At 44.7% G+C, this 25,117-nt stretch overlaps 1 protein-coding gene across 2 annotated transcripts; it reads left to right on the top strand.

Moving 5' to 3' along the window:
* The first annotated feature begins 21,228 nt into the window (after positions 1-21,228).
* Positions 21,229-24,818, top strand: LOC123135633 (probable WRKY transcription factor 19). Of its 2 annotated transcripts, XM_044554788.1 has the most exons (4): positions 21,229-21,557; positions 22,835-22,881; positions 22,969-22,996; positions 23,449-24,818. In XM_044554788.1, the coding sequence occupies exons 2-4, from the start codon at positions 22,852-22,854 to the stop codon at positions 24,519-24,521; spliced, it is 1,131 nt and encodes a 376-aa protein (XP_044410723.1). In that variant the 5' UTR covers positions 21,229-21,557; positions 22,835-22,851; the 3' UTR covers positions 24,522-24,818. The 2 variants fall into 2 exon arrangements, with proteins under 2 accessions (XP_044410723.1, XP_044410722.1); XM_044554787.1 differs by lacking the exons at positions 21,229-21,557; positions 22,835-22,881 and having other exon boundaries at positions 22,912-22,996.
* The last annotated feature ends 299 nt before the right edge of the window (positions 24,819-25,117 follow it).

Here is a 25,117-nt window from a genome sequence, read left to right as displayed (position 1 = left end):
GATCAATACGAGGGAGAGCAAAAGGGTCAGCTGGAAAGGCTTTATTAAGGTCTGTATAATACACACATATATACCAAGTGCCATTTTTCTTAAGCATCAGCACTGGGTTAGCGAACCACTCAGGATGAAAAACTTCAATGATGATCCCAGCCGCCAAGAGCCGGGCCACCTCTTCACCAATGGCCTTACGCCTCTCTTCATTGAAATGACAAAGAAACTGGTTGACCGACTTAAACTTTGGATCAACGTTAAGAGTGTGCTCAGCGAGTTCCCTCGGTACACCTGGCATGTCAGAAGGTTTCCATGCAAAGATGTCCCGGTTCTCACGGATGAACTCGATGAGCGTGCTTTCCTATTTTGGTTCCATATTAGCACTTATACTGAACTGCTTGGACAAGTTGCCAGGAACAAAATCGACCAACTTAGTGTCATCTGCTGACTTAAACTTCAATAGGGGGTCATTCTCTATAGTTGGCTTCTTCAAAGGTGTCATATCCGCTGGGTCCACATTATATTTATAAAACTTTAACTCCTCAGTGGCACATGCCGACTCAGCATACGCGACATCACCCTCTTCACAATCCAGAGCGATCTTCCTATCACCATGCACCGTAATGGTGCCCTTATGGCCAGGCATTTTGAGCTGCAAATAAACATAACAAGGTCGCGCCATGAATTTGGCATAAGCCGGCCCGAACAAAGTGTGATACGGGCTTTTGATCTTGATCACCTCAAAGGTCAATTTCTCAGCTCTGGAATCATGGTCATCTCCAAAGGCCACCTCTAGGGTTATTTTACCCACTGGATATGCCGACTTACCAGGCACCACCCCATGGAAAACAGTGGAAGATGTCTTAAGATCTTTGTCAGTCAAATTCATACGACGAAAAGTATTATAGTAAAGGTTATTGATACTACTACCCCCATCCATGAGTACTGTTGTAAGCTTATACCCTCCTACTTGAGGAGCCACCACCAATGCCAATTGACCCGGATTGTCAACTCGGGGCGGGTGATACTCACGGCTCCATATGATAGGCTGCTCAGACCACCTCAAATATCGACGTACTGCCGGCTCAACTGGGTTCACTGCATGCTTATGGATTTTCTAATCTCGTTTGCACAGACTTGTGGTGAAAACATGATATTGGCCACTATGCAATTGCTTTGGATTGCTTTGATAACCAAACTACTACTGTTGATTCCCCTGGCCAGATTGTTGATTAAAACTGCCTTGATTGCCTTGGCCCTGAAAACCAGAGCTTGAACCGCCACCTCCAAACCCAGGTCCATGAGAGCCAGATCCTGAACCGCCATGTGGGCCATGATTATTCTGGAAAAAATAGAGTTTCTATACTCCCTCATGATGAAGCAATCCTTCCACAGATGACTAGTCGGCTCCTCCTGAGTTCCGTGCTTTGGACAAGGCTGATTCATCATGGCCTCAAGGTTGAATTTTGGCCCTCCAAACCCGGGTGCTGATGTTTTCCCCTTACAACTCCGTATTGGTGTTAGCCACAAAGTCTAAACCGCCTTCAGCCTTGCGCTTACCATTGCCACCTTGACCTATCGTGTTATGCTGTCCTTTTGCATTGCCACTCTTTTTCCCTTTACCAGATTTCTCCCCATCAGACTCAGGGTCTTTAGTGCTATCAGAGTCGGCATATTTTAAGCGAGCCGCCATGAGCTCCCCCATATCATTGCAATTGCGCTTAAGCCGCCCCAATTTCTGTTTAAGGGGAAGAAAATGACAATTCTTCTCCAACATCAGGACTGCTGAACCGGTATTGATACTGTCCGATGAGTGTATAACGGATGAGATCCGGCATACCCAATTGGTTGTACACTCGCCTTCACCTTGGACGCAAGAGTCCAAATCCATAACTGACATAGGCTGCTTGCACGTGTCTTTAAAATTTTGGATAAAACACACTTTCAACTCCGCCCATGATCTGATGGAGTTAGCCGGCAACCCTTTCAACCAAGTACGAGCCGGCCCATCCAACATCATGGTGAAATACTTAGCACATGCAGCATCACTAACATCCAACATCATGGTGAAATACTTAGCACATGCAGCATCACTAACATCCAAGATCTCCATAGCCATCTCATAGCTTTCAATCCAAGCCTCCGGGGGTTGATCCGCCGTGTAGTTAGGCACCTTACGGGGGCCCTGGAAATCCTTAGGCAAGCGCTCGTTGCGTAGAGCCGGTACTAAACATGGCACACCCATTGAGTTGAAAAAGCTGAAGCGCGTTACAAAGTATGAACCAATTGCTTGGCTGAAACCAGGGTTGTGCATGATGGGAGTATTTTGTGTGATGAAAATGAAGCATGGCCTAACTATATGATTTTCGAGGGATGAGCTTTCTTTGGCTATGCTATTTTGATAAGACATGATTAGTTGTTAGTATGCTTGAAGTATTACTATTTTTATGTTTTATGAGCTTTTATCTTGAATCATTTGGATCTGAACATTCATGCCACAATAAATAAAATTACGTTGAGAATATGCTAGGTAGCATTCCACATCAAAAATTCTGTTTTTATCATTTACCTACTCGAGGACGAGCAGGAATTAAGCTTGGGGATGCTTGATACGTCTCCAATGTATCTATAATTTTTGATTGTTCCATGCTATTATATTATCCGTTTTGGATGTTTAATGGGCTTTACTATACACTTTCATATTATTTTTGGGACTAACCTATTAACCGGAGGCCCAGTCCAGATTGTTGTTTTCTTGCCTATTTCAGTGTTTCGAAGAAAAGGAATATCAAACGGAGTACAAACGAAATGAAACCTTCGGGAGAGTTATTTCTGGAATGGAAGCAATCCAGGAGACTTGGATTAGACGTCAGGGAAGCTTCGAGGTGGCCACGAGGGTTAGGGGCGCGCCCTACCCCCCGGGCGTGCCCCCCACCTCGTAGGCCCCTCGTGGCTCCCCTGACCGACTTCTTTCTCCTATATATGTCCATATACCCTAAAAACATCGGGGAGCACAATAGATCGGGAGTTTCGCTGCCGCAAGCCTCTGTAGCCACGAAAAACCAATCGGGACCCTGTTCCGGCACCCTGCCGGAGGGGGGATCCCTCACCGGTGGCCATCTTCATCATCCTGGCGCTCTCCATGACGAGAAGGGAGTAGTTCACCCTCGGGGCTGAGGGTATGTACCAGTAGCTATGTGTTTGATCTCTCACTCTCTCGTGTTTTTGAGGTGGTACGATCTTGATGTATCGCGAGCTTTGCTATTATAGTTTGATCTTATGATGTTTCTCCCCCTCTACCTCTTGGAATGGATTGAGTTTTCCCTTTGAAGTTATCTTATCGAATTGAGCCTTTAAGGATTTGAGAACACTTGATGTATGTCTTGTGTGGGATACCTGGGGTGACAATGGGGTATTCTATTGATTCACTTGATGTATGTTTTGGTGATCAACTTGCGGGTTTCGTGACCTTGGGAATTTATGCATAGGGGTTGGCACACGTTTTCGTCTTGACTCTCCGGTAGAAACTTTGGGGCACTCTTTGAAGTACTTTGTGTTGGTTGAATAGATGAATCTGAGATTGTGTGATGCATATCATATAATCATACCCACGGATACTTGAGGTGACATTGGAGTATCTAGGTGACATTAGGGTTTTGGTTGATTTGTGTCTTAAGGTGTTATTCTAGTACGAACTCTATGATAGATCGAACGGAAAGAATAGCTTCGTGTTATTTTACTACGGACTCTTGAATAGATCAATCAGAAAAGATAACTTTGAGGTGGTTTCGTACCCTACAATAATCTCTTCGTTTGTTCTCCGCTATTAATGACTTTGGAGTGACTCTTTGTTGCATGTTGAGGGATTGTTATATGATCTAATTATGTTATTATTGTTGAGAGAACTTGCACTAGTGAAAGTATGAACCCTAGTCCTTGTTTCCTAGCATCCCAATACCGTTTACGCTCACTTTTATCATTAGTTACCTTGCTGTTTTTATAATTTCAGATTACAAAACCTTTATGTACCATCCATATTGCACTTGTATCACCACCTCTTCGCCGAACTAGTGCACCTATACAATTTACCATTGTATTGGGTGTGTTGGGGACACAAGAGACTCTTTGTTATTTGGTTAGGGTTGCTTGAGAGAGACTGACGGTGTCCTGGACTAGGGGGTACTCACCACGTCATCTCCCGATCTGTGAGATTGGGCTGAGGACCCCCATGACCGTATACTCATGGGCCAGTCCAGACAGCTGCCGCATACAAGGAAGATTCCGCAAGATTTGGCGATCAAGACAAGGACTCCTCCCCCACCGGCATATTCGGCTAGGACTCTTGTTATCCTAGGCCTCTGGTGCATTATATAAACCGAGGCCAGGCTAGTCGATAGAGATTAACAACAATCATACCATAGGCTAGCTTCTAGGGTTTAGCCTCTCTGATCTCGTGGTAGATCAACTCTTCTACTACCCATATCATCAATATTAATCAAGCAAGAGTAGGGTTTTACCTCCATCGAGAGGGCCCGAACCTGGGTAAACATTTTGTCCCTTGCCTCCTGTTACCATTGGTCCTAAGACGCACTGCTTGGGACCCCCTACCCGAGATCCGCCGGTTTTGACACCAACATTGGTGCTTTCATTGAGAGTTCCGTTGTGTGTTCGGCAAAAGGTCGATGGCTCACGTGCAGATCAACTGTGACTTCGGCATCTTCGTCACCAGCTCGACTGGTCACCTTGGTTTGACCAAGGACTACGCCCTACCTCCGATCGTCATGTTCGGATGAGGGCCTTCATCAACATCAGCTCCGATCTATATCAGGATCATGGAGGAATCATCCAGGGAGCCCGAGGGCTCAACGTCAACATTGCCCTCAGGCGACCGTGCTGTTTTTCTGGACAGCGAACTTGTATCCGCCGCTACCGCCTCCTCGAGCGTCGATTTGACGATTGCTTCAATGGAATAGTGCGGAATTACGTCTACAACAGCCACGCTAAATTTCGTCGAGTTCCGATGGAGGAATCTCCGACAATCTACGATATACCGGAGCCCTGTCAAATCTGGACGAGAATCTGGACTAGTTTAGGGCGTGGTGTCCAGCTTCTACCTCGGACCTCCTTTGGAAGATCCAACCATTGATCGACTGTGGAATTCCTATATCTACCACCCCTCAAAATTTCAGCTCGATCCGACCGTCCAAACTCCGGGAACCTTCCAATTAGTGCATCACTTTTTGGATCTGTTTTTTGCGCGAAAACAAATCCGACCCGAGTTCGTCCTTTTTATGAACGGGATTTCGGACATTCTTTTTGAAGGAAGTTTTGTATGGGGTATTGTGTTTTGTTCCCGAACACATCCCACTAACTTTAAAATCTTTTGAACATGATCTTCAATATCATGCTGGTGTCAAACCAGTCCGGCAATATCGCTCCACGGCTGCTGACCTGCACTAGACACGTCGTCACTTTGTTGAGCCAAGCTCAACTTCTTCGGATCATCATCTCGGCAAGCCGAACAAGAGTCCGGCATCGCGAAGGATAAATCATCACCAACATCGCCGTCCCACGGATTACACAGAGCGGGCATACCGGCATCGCCGCACGGTCGCTTCATTAAGCCGGCATCGACCATGTCACGACCTACATCGGCAGGGCCGCACTATTGCTTCTTCAAGCTGGTGTCCATCACGCCGACCTACTTCGACATCTCGGCTGGACCGGGGGCTTCGCCATCTCTTCATCAACCTACTCCGGACACTTCGGCGTCGCTAGCCGACCAGCTCCGTCACGTTAGCTGGACCGAGGGCTTTGCCTCGGCGAGCCAACCTTTGCCAGCATTGCCATGCCGTCGTTTTATCGCCCATCAGGCAATGGGTGCACGGATCGAGTCCCAATTTTGGGAATCACCTTCCTTCGGATTGCTACAACAAATAAACCAGGTGCTATTAATCCTAGTATTTTTTGCTTGTTTGGGTTCATTTTTCCCAGGGAATTATTACTCTGGTTTGTCCATCATATGTACACAGGTCTATCAAATGGTGGACACATTAATGACAGTTGCATGGTGGTTCGGTCAGTTTCCGTACATAGTCCGGCGAACGCCGCATCCAGAACTCGAACCGACCTATGAATTCAGGCATTGTCATGCCTTTACTGCATCACGTCGCCGCCCTGCATCGGCATTGACTTCGGCGCCAGGCCATATTTCTTTTATTACTCACTTTGCATAAATTATTTGTTATGCAATGAATTTTTTTATTATTATTACTATTATCTCCGGTTTGCACTATTTTTTGTGCACAGGAAAATGATCCAGCCGGACTATATCCTTTGGCGTCACCTCGGCTGGATGGGGGGCTTCGTCAACACTTCATTACCCCATGCCGGGGACTTCGGCATCACCCTGCCATCCTGCATTGCCCGTGCTATGTCACCACTTCGGAGTGCCGAGCTCTTTGCTCCGCCACCTCGGGACCGGCTTGGGGGATGGAACCTTGTCCCGCATCAAGCTCGGACCGCGTCATCAATACCGAACACATTAACCAGCTAAGTTGCCTTCATGCTCAAAGTTTTAAATTTTTTGTGTTCGCTTCGACCAAGCATTATACTTTTTTGGAAAAATGTTGCTTGTAATTTTTTTTTCTTGTCCAAACTTTGTTTGTGACGCATAAATTCAAATACCCAATTCATTTGGGGGCTTCCTTCATGAAGCTTTTCCTCTTGCATATGATTATACTTGTACGGCTTCGTTCCTTGTTCGTGTATTACGCCACAATATGCACCATATTGACTTAAGCGATTTGCAAGCTGGGTTGCCTCGCTCCTGTGTTTACCCCTACGTTCCCGATTGTTCAGCTAGGGAGTAAAGGGAGCACCTCTGCGATTGTCACGATCGGGTCATCCGAGCCGGACCTCAGACTGGGTGAAGCCGAAAGCTAGCGCTCTTATAGTTTTCAGTGATGGTCCTCACACAACGGAACTCATGAGTACAAAAAATCTATTGCACAAGTCTCATAATAACAATGAGCACCGAAGAAAGGTATCGGTGGGGGTACTATTTTCTTCGAAGATGCTTCTTACACTTTGCAGTAATATAGCATAAGTTCCCTGAGCGCGCTTTGTCTATTACAGCCTTATGGCCTGATTGCCTGGTTATTGGAAACACCGTCGATATTCTCGACAGATGGAGTACATAACACTTTTCGGTCCTTGACCGAAGAGGGAGAAGCCGACGGTCGGTTAAGACGCGTTTAAAGTTCGGTTGAACATAGATATGATATAAGTACTTCGGTACATGCAATCATTCTTTTACCCAAGTCACTTGGGGGCTCTTAAATTTATATTAGCCGTTTTATGATAAGTGTTCTTCTTCTTAGTCGTTGCAAAGTTTTATTATTATTATTATTATCTATCACTCCTTTTTTCGACACGAGCGTGTGGTCACTAGCCAGGGAGCCTAATTTTTCTCTCAAAGCCGCTAGAGTTTAGTTTGCTAAACTGGCCTAATGAGAAGTAATCCGCCCTCGGGATAGGAGGTTGAAGCTGTATGCTGACCCGCTTGAAGTCTTGAGATAGGATGTATCATGTTAAAGCACGACAGAAGCACTTCTTTTGCTAAGGCCAATTTTTGGATTGGCACCGAACACTTGATCTTGTTCGGACGTCAAGTTTTTACTAATGTTTTTTGGTTTTTCAAGCTTATGGCACTTTTTAAACTATTTGTGTGTTTTCAGCACAAGTCTCGCAGTGCAATGCCGGACACCTTTAGAGATTCGGCAAAAACATTCTCGGATATTGCTATATATGCATCGGTTTCGAATTGTGTCTTTGGTCAATAGTGGGGTTGCCCGGCTCCTGCGCTTGCCTCCTACGTTCCGCTTTGTTCGGCTAGGTGTGCAAAGGGAGAACCACTGCAATTGTGCTTCTAGCTCACATGGTTAAGCACCTCAGTGGAGAAAGTAGAAAACTGACTGTCACAATAAGCGTAAACTGGTCAGCAATCCGATGACGGTGTTAAACGATGGGCCATTGATAACAATGGCCGAAGTGTTTACGACTTGACCTCGACTGTCGCCGAACACTACTGGGGGCTATTAACTGGCCTCCCAAACTAAATCCTCGATATTTTGCTCTTACATTGGAGCTGAGGTTTCATGATCATGCTTAGCATGACAACCCAAAGAAAGGAACCCATAGCGGGACTATTTTCTTTGGAAGACATTTCTTCTGTTAAACAGTAATATAACATATCTATCTGCGTACCTTTTTTTATAAAACCGTATGGCCAGATTGCCTTGTTTGTTGTAAATCTTTGCCCTCACAAAGGCTTTATAAAGTAGGACAAACACTCCTCGGCTATTGGCCGAGGAGGTGGAAGCCGATGGTCGGTCAATAAAGTTTTGTACAATGCGGATCCGAGCATTAATGGCGTAAAGTACTTGGATATATAGAGTCATTACACATAATTTGTGATTTTACTATGGATATCAATCCTTAATTCGGCCACCCGTGCCCGCATTAAGGCTTGGGGGCTACTGGGCTTATTATTTACAAATATGAAAGGGGCACATCAATCCCCTGATCTGGTGTTGCCACCCGACCAGTGTCTCGGGGGCTACTGCATTGCTTGTCCAATGCAGAAAATTTTAAGTGTAATACGGTCTTCGAGGAGATTTTGATCCTCAGGTTGGTCGGCCGCACCCAACCTGAGTCTTGAGGACTGAGCACGCCGCTTTTTGTGTCCCGAAGTATTCTGCCGAGCTAGGACTTGATCCTCAGACCGATTTTGCAAATCAACCTGAGTCTTAGCGGCTACGGGGATCAGCGGTCTTATGTCATCCTTCATGTGCATCTCGGGTTTTAGACCGATACCCACCTTGAGGGCTACTGGCTATGTATCTCGGCAGAGAATAAATTGCACCAATCAAAAATATTGACAAAAATCGGCCCACATTCGGGGTGGTGCACCACCTCGGAAGCAGTCCGGCATAAAGCTCGGGCGCTAGTGGCTGGCTCCATAGAGGGCATTTCCGGCATTAAGCTCGGCTAAACTCCTTCAAAACCAAGGTGATTTACGACACCACAGATACAGTCCGGCATTGGAGCTCGGATATATAGTCCGGCGTTGGAGCTCGGATAAAGTCCGGCGTTGGAGCTCGGATACATAGTCCGGTGTTAGAGCTGGGAAGCAGTCCGGCATTGGTGCTCGGCTGCAAAAGATACCTCGAATGCAGTCCGGCGTTGGAGCTCGGACGCAAGAGGACGCTGCCGCCCGGGATCAACTTCAAACCCGAGGTGTGGCATAAAAATAACAAGGCATTGATAAAGGCCGGAAACTTAAAGGGGCTCCTCAGATACCCGACGTGTAAACTCGTCGAATGCATTTCGGCGATCCTCAAGATCGAAGATGAGAAGATTTGTTGAACCAGTTTTCAAGACCGACAACTGAAGATGAAGAACGGTTCGGAAGAATCGAGGAGCGTCCCTAAACTTGAAGACCGGTTCAGGGGGCTACTGACGGTGTCCTGTTCTAGGGGGTACTCACCACGTCATCTCCCGATCTGTTAGATTGGGCCAAGGACCCCCATGGCCGTGTACTCATGGGCCAGTCCGGATAGCTGCCGCATACAAGGAAGATTCCGCAAGACTTGGCGATCAAGACAAGGACTCCTCCCCCACCGGCGTATTCGGCTAGGACTCTTGTTTTCCTAGGCCTCTGGTGCATTATATAAACCGAGGCTAGGCTAGTCGATAGAGATGAACAACAATCATACCATAGGCTAGCTTCTAGGGTTTAGCCTCTCTGATCTCGTGGTAGATCAACTCTTCTACTACCCATATCATCAATATTAATCAAGCAGGAGTAGGGTTTTACCTCCATCGAGAGGGCCCGAACCTGGGTAAACATTGTGTCCCTTGCCTCCTGTTACCATTGATCCTAAGACGCACTGCTTGGGACTCCCTACCCGAGATCCGCCGGTTTTGACACCGACAGAGACCATCTTCATCCTACGCCTCCCACAGATTGATAAACCTTAGGTCATGCACTTGAGGAAAATTTGCTACTGTCCTACAAACCTCTGCACTTGGAGGCCCAACAACGTCTACAAGAAGAAGGTTGCATAGTAGACATCAAGCTCTTTTCTAGCTCCGTTGCCAGGGAGGTGAGTGCTTGAAGGTATATCTTTAGATCTTGCAATCGAATCTTTTAGTTTCTTGTTTTATCACTAGTTTAGTTTATAAAAGAAAACTACAAAAAATGGAATTGAGTTTGCCACATACGCTTCATCTTTTTAATATCTTTCGTGAGAATGATGGAAAGGAAAAATGTGCTCAAGTTCTAGAAGAAGAAGTCTATAAAATGTTTGGCACTAAATCTTTGAATGATGAACATGATTACAATGTTGTTAGTATGAACTCTTTGAATATCCATAGTACTAATGATGATTGCACTAGTCATGATGAAAATGTCTCTTATAAGCATGTCAATTTTTGTGGAGTGCATAGAGTTTGCAAGTACACACCAAATAGGGAAGATAGATTTTTCAAGAGGCATAAGTATTTAGAAACTAAATGGTTGCAAGAAAGGCTAGATGTGAGTGCTAAAAATTTGAAATTTCTTTATCGTATTTGTGAACTTTGCAATGAACATGGTCATTTAAATCTCTGATGCAAATTGTTTCATGATCGAATCGTGTCCAAAAATTGTGATGACTTGATTTCCCTTGCACATCATAATGAACTTAGTTTGCTTTTGGGTTATGAAGAAATTAAACGTGCAACTAAGCATATTCCGGAATATAACCTTAAGAAATTCCTTGATATTGATCTAGAGGAAATTTATATGTATTGTACGGTGAATTGCATTGAAAATTCTTATACTGCCAATTAATAAATAAAAGAAAGCAAATAGAAGATGAAGAGAATACCAATGAAAGGGAAGACACTTCCCAATATCTTCCTATTATTTCTTATGATGAATCAGGTAACGGGGAGGAGCTTTCTATTTAACCAATCTCATTAATAAGGAGCTCAAAAAAGAGGGTTGAACCCACACATGATGTGAAGGAGAAAAAGAAAAGACGGAGAAGCAAAGGTAGAAAGGTATCCCTCCCAAATGATGTTGCTCCTATTACTCATTGTGATGATGATAATTTCTATACTATTGGTGCTATCCATACTATTAATGATGAGAGTGATTATGCTTATGATATGAAAAGGCCCAAGCTTGGGGATGCTATGTTTGATGAGAATGACATGTTTGAGAATATATTTGTTGCAATTAATGTTTGTCCCAAGCTTGGGGATGCTACGTTTAATGAAGATGATATTTTTAGCCTCCCATGTTTTGATGAGCAAATTTATTATGATGATAGCATGCCTCCTATTTATGATGGTTATATTGATGAAAGTGGGTTTGGAAGAGTGTCAACTTTAGGAAGTAATGATCCCACTATTTTGGAGGGTGTTGAACCTTATAATATTTATGAAAGTGGATTTGGAGAGGTCATGACTTTATTTAGTGATGAATCCACTATTTTGGAAGAGCTTTCAATTGATTATGATGAGAACAAAGTTGCTACTTATGATGATTATTGTGATGAAACTTATGCTATAAAAAGTAGTGATGATTATATTTATAAAACTTGTCATGATTATGATTACTCTTTTTCTGAACATTACTCTTTTAATATAGAAACAATTTATATTATTCGAGTCTCTTATGATACTCCCACTATTCCGAATAATAAGAATTTTGCTTATGTGGAGAGTAGTAAATTTTCTATGCAATTAGATCATGAAAATAATGATTTAGGTGCTGATTATATTGTTGAATTCATTCATGATGCCACTGAAAATTATTATGAGGGAGGAACATATGCTTGTAGGAATTGCAATAATATCAAGTCTCCTCTCTATGTGCTTAAACTCTTGAAGTTATGCTTGTTTTGCCTTCCTATGCTAGTTGATTATTGTTCCCATAAGTTGTTTGCTCACAAAATCCCTATGCATAGGAAGTGGGTTAGACTTAAATGTGCTAGTCATATTCTTCATGATGCTCTCTTTATGTTTCAATTCTTATCTTTTATGTGAGCATCATTGTCATCATCATGCCTAGCTAGAAAGGCATTAAAGAAAAGCGCTTGTTGGGAGACAACCCAATATTTATCTTTACTGTTTTTGTGTGTCCACATGATTATGATACTGTAGTAATCATGTTTTATAGCTTTTGTTTCAATAAAGTGCCAAGTAAGACCTTTAGGATAGCTTACGGTGATAGTTGTGTTGATCCTGCTGAAAATCAGAAACTTTTGCACCCAGTAAATTAGTTTTGATAATTCACAGAAACGTTCTTTTGATCTGATTATTTTTGTTATGGATTGTTACACAAATTTCTCAGGTTTTCCTAATTTGGTAGGATATTTGGAGTTCCATAAGTATACGTTTGATACAGATTACTACAGACTGTTCTGTTTTTGACAGATTCTGTTTTCTATGTGTTGTTTGCTTATTTTGATGAATCTATGAGTAGTATCGGAGGGTATGAACCATAGAAAAGTTGGAATACAGTAGATATTACACCATTATGAATTTAGAATGAGTTCACAACAGTACCTAAGTGGTGATTTATTTTCTTATACTAACGGAGCTTATGAGTTTTCTGTTGAGTTTTGTGTTGTGAAGTTTTCAAGTTTTGGGTAAAGATTCGATGGACTATGAAATTAGGAGTGGCAAGAGCCTAAGCTTGGGGATGCCCAAGGCACCCCTAGGTAATATTCAAGGACAACCAAGAGCCTAAGCTTGGGGATGCCCCGGAAGGCATCCTCTCTTTCGTCTTCATTTATCGGTAACTTTACTTGGAGCTATATTTTTATTCGCCACATATATGTGTTTTGCTTGGAGCGTCTTGTATGATATGAGTCTTTGCTTTTTATTCTACCACAATCATCCTTGCTGTACACACCTTTTGGAAGAGACACACATGATTCAGAATTTATTAGAATACTCTATGTGCTTCACTTATATCTTTTGAGCTAGACAAGATTTTGCTCTAGTACTTCACTTATACATTTTAGAGCACGGCGGTGGCTTAATTTTGTAGAATTTATTGATCTCTCATGCTTCACTTATATTATTTTGAGATTATTTTAGAACAGCATGGTATTTGCTATGGTTATAAAATTGGTCCTAGAATGATGGGCATCCAAGTTGGGTATAATAAAAACTATCATAGAAAGTGCATTAAACACTATGATCAATTTGATAATTGATAATTGTTTTGAGATATAAAGGTGGTAATGTTAGAGTCATGCTAGTTGGGTAATTATGAAATTGAGAAATACTTGTGTTGGAGTTGGCAAGTCCCGTAGCATGCACGTATGGTAAAAGTTGTGTGACAAATTTGTTGCATGGAGTGCTCTTTTAATTGTCTTCCTTATGTGTGGAGGTCAGGATCGCGCGATGGTTAACTCCTACCAACCCTTCCCCTAGGAGCATGCGTAGTAGTACTTTTCTTCGAGGGCAAGTAGACTTTTGCATTAAGTATATGAGTTCTTTATGACTAATGTGAGTCAATGGATTATACGCACTCTCACCCTTCCACCATTGCTAGCCTCTATTATGCCGCACAACTTTCACCGGTATCATGCACCCACCATTTACTTTCCTCAAAACAGCCACCATACCTACCTATTATGGCATTTCCATAGCCATTCCGAGATATATTGCCATGAAACTTTCCACCGTTTCGTTTATTATGACACGCCCCATCATTGTCATATTGCTCTTTGCATGATCATGTAGTTGACATTGTATTTGTGGCAAGGCCACCTCCATAATTTTTCATACATGTCACTCTTGGTTCATTGCATATCCCGGTACACCGCCGGAGGCATTCATGTAGAGTCATATTTTGTTCTAAGTATTGAGTTGTAATTCTTGAGTTGTAAATCAATAAAAGTGTGATGATCTTCATTATTAGAGAATTGTCCCAAGTGAGAAAGGATGATGAAGACTATGATTCCCCCACAAGTCGGGATGAGACTTCAGACTTTATAAAAATAAAAGAGGCCAAAGAAGCCCAAAAAAGGGGCCAAAGAAGCCCACCAAATAAAAAAATGAGAGAAAAGAGAGAAGGGACAATGTTACTATCTCTTTTTCCACACTTGTGCTTCAAAGTAGCACCATGATCTTTATGATAGAGAGTCTCCTATGTTATCACTTTCATATACTAGTGGGAATTTTTCATTATAGAACTTGGCTTGTATATTCCAATGATGGGCTTCCTCAAAATACCCTAGGTCTTCGTGAGAAAGCAAGTTGGATGCACACCCACTTTGTTTCTTTCGTTGAGCTTTCATATATTTATAGCTCTAGTGCATCAATTGCATGGCAATCCCTACTCACTCACATTGATATCTATTAATGGGCATATCCATAGCCCGTTGATACGCCTAGTTGATGTGAGACTATCTTTTCCCTTTTTGTCTTCACAACCACCACCCTATTCCACTTATAGTGCTATGTCCATGGCTTGCGCTCATGTATTGCGTAAGAGTTGAAAAAGCTGAAACGCGTTAAAAAGTATGAACCAATTGCTTGGCTGAAACCGGGGTTGTGCATGATGGGAGTATTTTGATTGATGAAAATGAAGCATGGCCTAACAATATGATTTTGTAGGGATGAGCTTTCTTTGGCGATGCTATTTTGATAAGACATGATTACTTGTTAGTATGCTTGAAGTACTATTTTTATGTTTTATGAGCTTTTATCTTGAATCATTTGGATCTGAACATTTATGCCACAATAAATAAAATTACATTGAGAATATGCTAGGTAGCATTCCACATCAAAAATTCTGTTTTTATCATTTACCTACTCGAGGACGAGCATGAATTAAGCTTGGGGATGCTTGATACGTCTCCAATGTATCTATAATTTTTGATTGTTCCATGATATTATATTATCCGTTTTGGATGTTTAATGGGCTTTACTATCGGTAATTGCCTTTGGCTCCTAGGTGCATATGCACCCATTGTCGAAATACACATTTCGAAAAGTTGAAAAATTCGGTACAAAAATCCCGGGTGTATATCCGGACATTTTATGTGCGTGCACAAGGTTTCAGTGAAAACGACATTTTTTATGGCTTGTGTAAAAAAGACAATTTCTGATGCTTCATTCTAAATATTCACGAGGCATTTCTTTATCTTTTTTACACAAGCCACAAAAAACGTCATTTTTCATTGGAACCTTGTGAACACACAAAAAATGTCCGGATATACACGTGGGATTTTTGTTGCGAATTTTTCAACTTTCTGAAATGTGTATTTCGACAATGGGTGCATATGCACCTAGGAGCCAAAACGCCATTCTCACTTTACTATACACTTTTATATTATTTTTGGGACTAACCTATTAACCGGAGGCCCAGCCCAAAATTGTTGTTTTCTTGCCTATTTCAGTGTTTCAAAGAAAAGGAATATAAAACGGAGTCCAAATGGAATGAAACCTTCGGGAGAGTTATTTTTGGAATGAAAGCTTCGAGGGAGGGCGCCCCCCACCCTCATAGGCCCCTCGTGGCTCCCCTGACCGACTTCTTTCGCCTATATATGTCCATATACCCTAAAAACATCGGGGAGCACAGTAGATCAGGAGTTCCGCCGCCGCAAGCCTCTGTAGCCACGAAAAACCAATCGGGACCTTGTTTCGGCACCCTGTCGGAGGGGAGATCCCTCACCGGTGGCCATCTTCATCATCCCGGCGCTCTCCATGACGGGAAGGGAGTAGTTCACCCTCGGGGCTGAGGGTATGTACCAGTAGCTATGTGTTTGATCTCTCTCTCTCTCGTGTTCTTGAGGTGGTACGATCTTGATGTATCGCGAGCTTTGCTATTATAGTTGGATATTATGATGTTTCTCCCCCTCTACTCTCTTGTAATCGATTGAGTTTTCCCTTTGAAGTTATCTTATCGGATTGAGCCTTTAAGGATTTGATAGCACTTGATGTATGTCTTGCGTGGGATACCCGTGGTGACAATGGGGTATTCTATTGATTCACTTGATGTATGTTTTGGTGATCAACTTGCGGGTTCCGTGACCTTGGGAATTTATGCATAGGGGTTGGCACACGTTTTCGTCTTGAATCTCCGGTAGAAACATTGGGGCACTCTTTGAAGTACTTTGTGTTGGTTGAATAGATGAATCTGAGATTGTGTGATGCATATCGTATAATCATACCGACGGATACTTGAGGTGACACTGGAGTATCTAGGTGACCTTAGGGTTTTGGTTGATTTGTATCTTAAGGTGTTATTCTAGTACAAACTCTATGATAGATCGAACGGAAAGAATAGCTTCATGTTATTTTACTACGGACTCTTGAATAGATCGATCAGAAAGGATAACTTTGAGGTGGTTTCATACCCTACAATAATCTCTTTGTTTGTTCTCCGCTATTAGCGACTTTGGAGTGACTCTTTGTTGCATGTTGAGGGATTGTTATATGATCTAATTATGTTATTATTGTTGAGAGAACTTGCACTAGTGAAAGCATGAACCCTAGGCCTTGTTTCCTAGCATTGCAATACCATTTTACGCTCACTTTTATCATTAGTTACCTTGCTGTTTTTATAATTTCAGATTACAAAAACCTTTATCTACCATCCATATTGCACCTGTATCACCATCTCTTCGCCGAACTAGTGCACCTATACAATTTACCATTGTATTGGGTGTGTTGGGGACACAAGAGACTCTTTGTTATTTGGTTGCAGTGTTGCTTGAGAGAGACCATCTTCATCCTACGCCTCCCACGGATTGATAAACCTTAGGTCATCCACTTGAGGGAAATTTGCTACTGTCCTACAAACCTCTGAACTTGGAGGCCCAACAACGTCTACAAGAAGAAGGTTGCGTAGTAGACATCACGCCCTGCCCTGGTCCACCAAAGCCTGAGCATCATTACCAACACGCGGTGGGTCAGGTCTACGAGGCTAATTGCGGTGCCGCTCACTGCTCAATACAGCTGGTTCATCAATGTGTCTGCTATAACTCCGGCTTGGACGCGGAGTCGAGTGAATCCGTTCACGACTATATGAATAAGTCGCCTGTTGAGCCACAGCCATCTGAAGAAGTTCTCCGGCTCGCCGTATTTCCATCGCCGCTGGAGACTCATCCTGAACCGGGAGAGCCGCCAATTGAGTAGCCGCAACTATCATGTTATCTAGAGGGTTAGAATAGTGACCCGGGGGCGTAGGAACATGCTGAGGAGGGGTCAGATTCAAATGTGGTGGGTCAGCAGCACGTGGCTGAACCGGTGCTCCAGCCGCCGGCGCCTCAACGGCCCGATCCACAACAGGCAGGTTGTTGGTTCCTGCCCCAGGTGTGTTGAAAAGGTTTCTCGCATCGTAAATCGGGGGGAAACGACTCGCATGCCTTCTATTAAAGACAACATTTGATGTGTTCCGGTCCAAGCTCAAACGATAATTTTCTGCTTGAAGCCGTTCCGTCTCCCTCTTCAAGGCAGCTCACTCTGTCGCCATTCGGGTGTTCTCAGTGTTTAGATCCTCCTTTGCTTGAGCTATCTCATCACGTAACTTTGCAACGTTCACGTTATGTTGCGTTTGGTTCGCCGGGGTTACCTCCGCCGTCAACAACGTCGCTAGAGCCTCCAACAGTTCAGATAAAACTTGAGCCAGCGGGCGCACATGGCCTCCTGCCCCGGTTGCCGTAGCAGTCATTGAACCGGAGATCATTGCTGCCGTAGTTGAAGAATTCTGCCCTGGTTGCGTGCCGGCCATGAAGACTGTAACCCGGTTTGGCAGCTCATAGGGGTCCAAAATACAGTTGCCCGCGGAACAGCCCCCAAGCCTACCATCCTACACTTGATACATGGAGCTGGTCTTGCCGGTTGAAGACTCCTCGCCTAAATAGATGGTCGTCTCTCCACCGGACTCAGATCCTCCTTCCAGATCTACTCCTTGAGTAAAGCCAACAAAGACATGCTTCGGGGCGGCTTGAACCTTGGCGGGTCGCTCGCACTGAGCCGTCTGAACGATGTCGACGCAGGTGTTCAGCTCAGCTTCCGACCCACCAATCTTGCCGATGAAGACATGAATTCCGTCGAAGGGGACACGGTACCCGTACTCAATTGAGCCGGCCTCGGGGCCCCAACCCATGTTGTCGATGTAGAGCTTGCCGCGATGACTCTTAGTCATCCGGCCCACAGCGTATCCCTTGAGCCCTGTGAAGTTTCCCTTCAAGAACTCGAAACCACCGTGCGTTAGCCCCACGGTGGGCACCAACTGTCATGGAATTATCACGGCAGATGCCCTAGCAATAGGACTTAGGTGTGGAGTCATCGCAACGTAGTTAGCTTGAAGGGGTTAAATGGGACAAAGGACACACAGAGTGTTACCCAGGTTCGGCCCCTTCAACGAGGTAAAGGCCTACTTTTGCATTAGGTTGTATTGCTTGGGTTTTGATTACCAGGGAGCGAATATGCTTGACCTAGTTCTCGACTTGTTGTTTCTTGCCCTAACCCGCCACCGGGTCATCCCTTTATATACACAGGTTGATACCCGACGGCTTACAGAATCCCGGCCGGCTCATACACAACGTGTCCGACTCGGTGACCAAACTAAACTTTCCTTAACATACAAGTTAAACATATGGCGGTTTATGCCCGTGGGCCTCAAGTCGCCTCCGAGTCTTGGGTCTTCAGTAAGCTTGCTTCATGAACCGCCATCTTCAACATCTTCTTGGGCCTTCTCATTATGAATCGCCAGTGGTATGACCCGGCCCCTACTGGGTGGGTCTCATACCCAATAGTTATATCCCCAACAAAGAACATCAGTGGGCTCATCTAATGCCTCTTCTTCAGTCTCTTCCCGCATTGTTGGCTCAGCTTCTCCCCCCATTGTTGTACCAGCGTATTCAGGGAACCCATGGCCAGGATAGCCGTCGTCATCCTCTTTTTCTTCATTCTCTTCCATTAGGACCCCTCTTTCTCAATGCTTGGTCCAACAGTTATAGCCTGACATGAAATCGGACTCAAACAGGTGGACGTGAATGGTTCTTGAGTTAGAGTAATTTTGATCATTCTTACAGACAACACATGGACAATACATAAAACCATCCGCCCGCTTGTTTGCTTCAACCGCACGCAGAAAACTCGGCACGCCATTAATGAACGTTGGAGAGCATCAGTCATCGTATATCCATTGCCGGCTCATCTTCATTACACAACACCGAAAAGACCAAATTAATACAAGTTCATACATAAAGTTCATACACACTTATTCTCATAAAACAACATACACACTGTCTAGCAAACGCATTTGAATGCAACAAAAAATACGATCAAGATTGCAATTAAGGTAGAAATTGATCCAACAACATAATGATACCAAGCCTCAGTATCAATGGCATATTTTCTAATCTTTCTAATCTTCAAGCGCATTGCAGCCATTTGGATCTTGTGATCATCCACGACACCAGAAACATGCAACTCCAATTCCATCTTCTCCTCCTCAATTCTTTTTCAGTTTTCTTCAAATACTCATTTTCTTGTTCAACTAAATTTAACCTCTCGACAAAAGGGTCGGTTCGAATTTCCGGTTCACATACCTCCTAGATAAAAACATCTATGTCACGTTGGCCGGCATAATTTTCATAAACACGAAATGCGACAAATAGTTATAAAAGAGAATATATATATATATATATACCACATCTGAATCATAAACCGGACGAGGGCCGACGGGGACGGATATCAACACCATGCCACTATGTATAACAAACAACGTATGGGTAAGAAAATTATACAAGTAACTATCTTAATCACACAAACATGATTTTTTTAAAAAGATAAGAACAAGAGGCTCACGAAGGTGGTGCCGGCGATGGGACGGTGCGGGCGATCGACGGTGGTTAGGATGGGGACGGGAAGGCACTAAGTAAACCACACCTACACATGCAAACTAAGAAGTTAATTTGAACTCAAATTGCTTATAAATCAAATAAACTACCACATATAAATACTCCCAAACTAAAACTCACAAATCACTATACTTATAGAGCATTACAAGAGCTAATCTAGCAATGAGAGATGAAAGGACAAAGTTCCTAACCTTTATGAACTCTTGGATGGATGGGGTGCCTTCAAACCTTGACATTTTTTTGCAAAAATGGAGGATGAGCTTGAGTAAGAGGGGAAGACACATAGAGGAGAGGAAAGGGGAAGAACAGAGAGCTCGGGCTGGACGAAGGGTTTATACAGGAGCACCTTTAGTCCCGGTTCGTGACAAAACCCGGGATTAAAGGTGAGCCTCTAGTATCGGTTCGTGACACGAACCAGGACTAAAGGTGTTAGTGGGGCCCCAGCCTGACATCATCCTGCCACCACCCCTTTAGTCCCGGTTCGTGTCACGAACCGGTACTAGAGGTTTAACACGAACCGGGTCTGATGATGCCCGCCCCCCTAGCCATTGGAACCGTCACTAATGGTCACATTAGTGTCGGTTCATTTACAAACCGGGATTAATGATCCAAACGTAAAGTCTGTTTTCTACTAGTGCTGGCAATGACAGTGTTGCGGACGCGGAGGGTTGGAGCAGCGCGGAAGAGGCCGACGCCTCTGTTGTTAGAGCTCTGGCGGCGACGGCTGTAGTAACAAGGAAGAGGCGATCCCGAGGAAGTGGGTGAGTAGAGAAGTGACCTAAACCAATATCAATAACCGGTTGGGCAACCACGGTTTGAGCCTGTAGGACTATAGCTGGCCAAACGACGGGGCCAACCAGACCGGCCCGCGAGCACGCCAGGACGGTCCGTCATGGGCCAGGCACGACACGCCGGCACACCTTCGAACGTGCCTAGGCCTGGAGGCTGGGCACGAGGGCCGGCACGACGCAACTCATTTATTTATATATACACACGCACACACACGTAAAATACAACCCAATAGGCCTAAAAATCAGCCCAACGGGCTGAAAATGTGCAACCCAACGTGCTAAACGGGCCAACGTGCTAAATAGGCCGTGCCTGGGCCTGAAGGCGCAGCACGTGGGTCAGCACGGCACGGCCCGCTTACTAAACGTGCCTCTGTGGGCCAGGCCATGCGATTAGCATGGGCCGGGCCATGACGGGCCAGCCCGTTTGCCCAGGTCTGGTAGGATAATCGTTGGTGCCCAAACCTGACCACACCCAACTGTTAAAAAAATAGTGAAAAAAAAAACCAATCTCAGATTTACTCTCGATCCCGCACACTGCTCGCTCTCATCTTTCCCCTCTCCCTCCTCTTCTCCTGTCAAGTCGTCGCCGCCGCCGTTCGCGCCGCCAGGCCCAGCTGCCCCCGTCGCCGGCCGGAATCTCTCCTCAGCTGACAGATCCGGCCGTCCAAGGCTGACTCCCGCCGGATCCCGTCCTCGGCGCCGCCAGTCGCGCGGGGTGGGAGGAGCTGCGACACCATGGCATAGAGGAGCTAGGCCCGACGCCGTTGACGCCCATCCCGAGCCAGGAGAAGCACCAGGACGACCGCTCTTCTTCCCCGTCCCGAGCAAGGTGAGCTCCTCCCCTGCTCTTCTTCCCCATGGCTCATCTTGTTTCGTACTGTGAGTGCACATTGCATATTTTATTATTTTTTACTTAGGTCTGGCTCTGTGTGTGCAAATTGCTATATGTGTGCAATTTTATTTCGTAAGTTATTGCGGACTGATGTATGTATGGAAATGTACTACCATGAGTGCTTATGTGTGCGCATAGGGTCAGACCCTAGGTCGGACTGTCCAACCTGGCAGATTTCAGCAAGCTTTGCTTGCTTCTTGATGATGATCTCTTTCCCCTCTCATTCCCTTCTTCTCTTTGATTGATTCCTTCACACCTGAGAATTCCCAAAGTTCCGGAATGTGGTAGTAGCCATGTCTCACATGCAAGTATAGGGGGCTTATAGAGGGGCGAAGTCACCTCGGTTTCAATAGCATGCCCACTAGCTCTTGCCAACGGCCCACTTGGAGTTTACGGGGTTGATGCTGGGTTCATGGGGATCCATGGGATGCTCCGCACCACAATGGCTGCTACATCATGGACTCCTGTGTGCTCCCTAGCTTCTAGCTTTCTATTTTCCCGTTGTGTTCACCAAGTCCGTTGCTCTGTCATGTTTATCATGCCATGCGAGTCCATCAAACCTTTGTTGTCATGTCAACCTTCTTTCTTGTCCTGATCCTTTTGTGTACAATTTGGCCCTTTTGGTTATGATGGTCTTCTAGAGGATTTCAGTGACCTCCTTTTGCATTGTTGTTGATCTATGCCCATTCTCTTGTCGCTGAGCTTCTTTCGCCGCTGGTTGCTTGTGCTATGATTTTTGCGACATGCTTCTTCTATCCCACCTTGGCTTTACTCAACAGGTTTTTGAAGGCTCCATGCTACAACTGACACTATAGAGACACTGATTTTGGATTTCACTATTTGTTAGTGTTATATTCTTCAAATGCAAGGATTATTAATTGGTGGTCTAGGTTTCTTTATGTATTCGTATCAGTCTGGATTTCCTTGCTTGTAATCCCAAGTCCCTTGTAATATACTCCCTCCGTTCCTAAATGTAAGTCTTTTTAGAGATTTTACTACAAACTACATACGGACGTATATAGACATACTTTAGAGTGTAGGTTCACTCATTTTGTTTCGTATGTAGTCCATAGTGAAATATCTAAAAAGACTTATATTTAGGAACGGAGGGAGTATATTACCCCTTGGGCTATGCAATAGAGATAAGTTGCTCATCCAACAATGCTAGCTTATTTCTATGTGTTAACCATACTATATGCTTTGATCCGTTGCAGATAAACATATAATCTTAATGGGGCATGATAATATCACTCATATAGAGGTAAGTTGGTCAGTCCCAAGTATTATATGTCTGTATAATCACTTTATGCTGACATTTCTTGTTGTTCTCACTTTTTTTTGGGTACAGAAGCTCACGGCGGATGGTTCCATTGCTGGTATGTTCTCTGCTACAGTTTTCTAGAAGCATGTGATTTTTCACGCATAATTCTTCATATCAAATAGAGAGAAGTGTGTTTATTTTTGCGTTTCTTCTTCTTGGGTATTGAATCCACATAGTCACTCGTTATGCAAGCTTCCATTTGTATGTACCTCTACATTTACTTTTTGTGATGAGTGTACATCTATATTTGACGTAGTCTTAAAATATACTTTTCTTGTGACCATCAGTACCCAATTATCACTTGACACTTGTCATCTACTCCCTCTGTTCCTAAATAGTATAAGACGTTTTGGCAGTTCAATTTAAACTGCCAAAATGTCTTATATTTAGAATCGGAGGTAGTAGTACTTACACACTGAGGATTCCAAATTGCATTATTTTTTGGTATGTCGTTCTTTATATGGATGTACCTTGTATTCCTTACGTGTTTCCTTTTTTGTAAAATAGACAGGAAATGTTGCCAGGAACCTGGCTGCGATGAGATTGTCAGTGGAAGGGTAATGTACTGCAGTAGTCACACTAGAGGGCATTCATCCCAACAGCTTGGTTACCTCCAGAGTTCACAGAAAACCTCAGATTTATACATGCCCCCTGTTAAAGGCAGACAGTGTACTGAACCCAGTGCCAGTGCAGAGCAAGACATAAATATCAAGTATGAGGGGAATGATCAAGGCAAACTCAATGATAGATCTGGGAATACTCAGGGAAACACTGGGCAACTAATCTTGGGTGGCCCTGACACGCTTTGCAAGCACGACAACTGCAAAAAGCAGGCCCAGAGTAACGCATTGTACTGCAAGCTACATAGTGGTGGTAGTAAGGGTTGCCTGGTACGGGACTGTGTGAAAGCTGCACATGGCGGCACGCCTCTATGCATCGGCCACGGAGGAGGGAAGCGTTGCGTTGTTGCTGGATGTCCAAACGCTGCATGTGGCCAGGGCCGCAGTGAGCACTGTGTGAGGCATGGTGGTGGCAAGAGATGCAAGTTTGAAGGGTGCGTGAAGGGTGCGCAAGGGAACACAGACTTCTGCATCAGGCATGGTGGGGGAAGGCGGTGCAAGTCCGAAGGATGCACAAAGAGCGCACAAGGACGCACGGATTTCTGCATCAAGCATGGCGGCGGCACCCGGTGCCAGTTCCAAGGATGCAACTCCAGCGCAAAATGGGGGACGGACCACTGCTCCGTGCATCGGAAGAGTTTGCTGGGCGAGACGCCTGAAGCCTTGCCGCTTCCTTCTGCCAAGCGTCGCGGAGCCAAGAAACCCAAAAAGGAAGTAAAGCCGCCGCCTCTGGCCTCCCAGCTGACTGTCACCACTGCTGGGAGCAGCGCACCGCAAGCAAAGGGTATTCTTCACATGCCTTCAAACCGTGAACTGTCGCACAAGATCGTGATGGCGGCCGGGCAAGCCGCCATGGCTCCTGCCCAGGTGTTACCGCTGTCCATGAAACCTCCAGCACCGTCGCCGTCGGGGGCGGAGAAGGAAGCGGCGGCGGCGAGCAGCACGACGCTGAATCTTTAGGAAACATCCATGGCGCAGGTGACCGCTTGCATTGTGTGCAGGCTGTCCATCTCTGATTACTGCTTCGGACCAAAAACATCCATGGGTTTAGGAGGCTTGTTGCTGCCATGGTGAAAGTTGTTGCTGCCGGCTTGACGTCGCCTTTTCTGTTTGGTCTCTCTTTGTCCGTCTAACATGTCAGATCTCTCTATAATCTGTAATGGCGTGTGGTTGGTGCGTCGTTGTGTGGGGAACTGCTCGTCGGACTATATGAGGTTGTGGACGATTGGCTAGAAAAGAAATATCTGCATCCTGTCATTCTTTCTCCGTGCTTCACTGTCGTTGCCGAGTGCTGACCGTGTGAGAATGACAAGACCGTCCCCAACCGGACTGGGCTACCTCGTCCACGGACATGTCTGGACAGTGCATGGCCATGCCCATGTCTGCTTTTGACTCTCATTTGTCTGTGCATGTAGTCGTGTTCTCCAAATTGTCCGGTCATATGTTCCCCGAATTATCCGGTCACGTGCATATAATTACTATGGCATCCAAATTGTCTGTTCACATGTTCATGCATATAATTTTTTTAGGCAAAAGATTTACCCCGTCAATTAATT

Source organism: Triticum aestivum, chromosome 6B, assembly GCF_018294505.1.
Source record: "Triticum aestivum cultivar Chinese Spring chromosome 6B, IWGSC CS RefSeq v2.1, whole genome shotgun sequence".
Taxonomy (NCBI): Eukaryota; Viridiplantae; Streptophyta; class Magnoliopsida; order Poales; family Poaceae; genus Triticum; species Triticum aestivum.
The sequence above is the reverse complement of the archived record's forward strand: the minus strand, read 5'-3'. Positions and strand labels throughout refer to the sequence as shown.